Raw genomic sequence first — 1,696 nt, 5'->3', positions numbered from 1 at the left:
CCATTTTCAGTTTTTTCATCACAAAGAATGGGCCTTTGAAATAGGCTGAAAATGTCAACATTACAAATATCAAACAACTTTGGAAAAAACATTTTAAAAAAAGGACCCACTGCATTGAAAAAGTGACAAAAATGTCAGAAAACGCAACAACTTTTTTTTAAGGTTGACGGGAAGACAACACAAGGGTTGAGTAAAAGAACTTAATACAACACTATAAAAGTACACTGGTATAAGTATTATATAAATATTAAGTACAAGTCCTGGATTGACAATGTTACTTAATATAAGTAGAAGTATGTAAGTATAATCAGAAAAAAAGTCCTTAAAGTAAAAAAAGTACTCATTGCGTAGATATCCTCACATTTTAGAAACTGAAAAACGATCAAAACAGTTATGTGTTTGATCGTGTAATCATTTGTGTCGGGAAGTTTAATTTTATAATAAAACTTTGTGTTTCATAAACTACATATGTTTTGTGTGCACACATCTTAATTTGTGAAGTAACTTCTAATGTAATGGAGTGAAAAGTACAATATTTCTCAATGAAATGTAGCGGAGTAGAAGTAGAATGTGGCATGAAAAGGAAAGACTTGATTAAAGTACAAGTACCTCAAATGTGTACTTGAGTACAGTACTTGAGTAAATGCACTTAGTTACTGTTTAGAAGCCACCCAACAGATCGGTATGGGATCCTGACTGACTGAGGGACTGCTCTCAGCCGAGCACGTCCCCTTTGTGTCCATGGAATTCTTGGCTGCAGGTCAGCGGTTGTCAGCCAGAAAGTTTCCAGGTGAAAAAACAATCTGTCTTTCCTCCCCGAGCTCCGAAAGAAAAACATCTGGTGGGTTGCTTTAGCGACGAAGTGCTCCATCCACCGTCCACCTTCTCATTTCCCAACATGAACCAGCGCTGCTTTTGCTGTGTAATAGATCCGTTTGCCAGAAAGGTTCTTCACATGGAATTGCGGATCACAACTGTCCATATCTGACATAATACAAGCAGCAGGTTGGGGGCTCGGGGGGGGGGGGGGGGGGGGGTCCGGGTCTAAGCCGACGCCAATAACGGGTCCCTTTGTCTCCACGCAGAATGCTGGAGGATGACCTGAAGATCAGCAGCGACGAGGAAGAGGCCGAACAGCAGGTGAGCCCCGTTCATTCGTTTTAACTGTGCAAATCATCCTTTGATCCATCTTCTCCTCCATGTGTCCTCCAATCATTCATGCATTCACGTCCATCAAATGACGCATCATTCAAGTCAATGAATCTTCATGTTTGTCATGTTTTTTACTTTTCCCGCTTCGGGCCCCCTAGAGGTTGGAAGCAGAATTGTCCCATTATGTCTCATCGGAACTGAAGATCCGCTACCCGGTCTGGCAAACTAGCAAAGTGCAGGTATAGCCGATAGTAATAATAATAATAATCTCCGTTGTTGCGTCCCTCAGAGATCGCAGATCGTGTCCCGGCGGCCCTCGCTCATTTTATGGTGACCACCACAAAATAAACAAAATAGTGTTACTATTGACGAATCAATGCATTAGATTAGATTAGATCAGATTCAACTTTATTGTCATTACACAGGTACAGGTACAAGGCAACGAAATGCAGTTTGGGTCCAACCAGAAGTGCAATAGCAGTAAGTGCAGGATATACAACGGTTTCATAAGTGCAGAACATGGATATGTACTGAATAAATATAG

General features: G+C 40.9%; 1 protein-coding gene across 1 annotated transcript in view; it reads left to right on the top strand.

The window, feature by feature from the left end:
* aff2 (AF4/FMR2 family, member 2) overlaps nucleotides 1-1,696 on the top strand; it is a 197,518-nt gene that overhangs the window by 97,351 nt on the left and 98,471 nt on the right. The window contains 1 exon segment of the mRNA XM_032510839.1: nucleotides 1,086-1,140. Within this exon segment, the coding sequence (XP_032366730.1) occupies nucleotides 1,086-1,140 (55 nt within the window).

This window comes from Etheostoma spectabile, unplaced genomic scaffold, assembly GCF_008692095.1.
Source record: "Etheostoma spectabile isolate EspeVRDwgs_2016 unplaced genomic scaffold, UIUC_Espe_1.0 scaffold273, whole genome shotgun sequence".
NCBI lineage: Eukaryota > Metazoa > Chordata > Actinopteri > Perciformes > Percidae > Etheostoma > Etheostoma spectabile.
The sequence above is the reverse complement of the archived record's forward strand: the minus strand, read 5'-3'. Positions and strand labels throughout refer to the sequence as shown.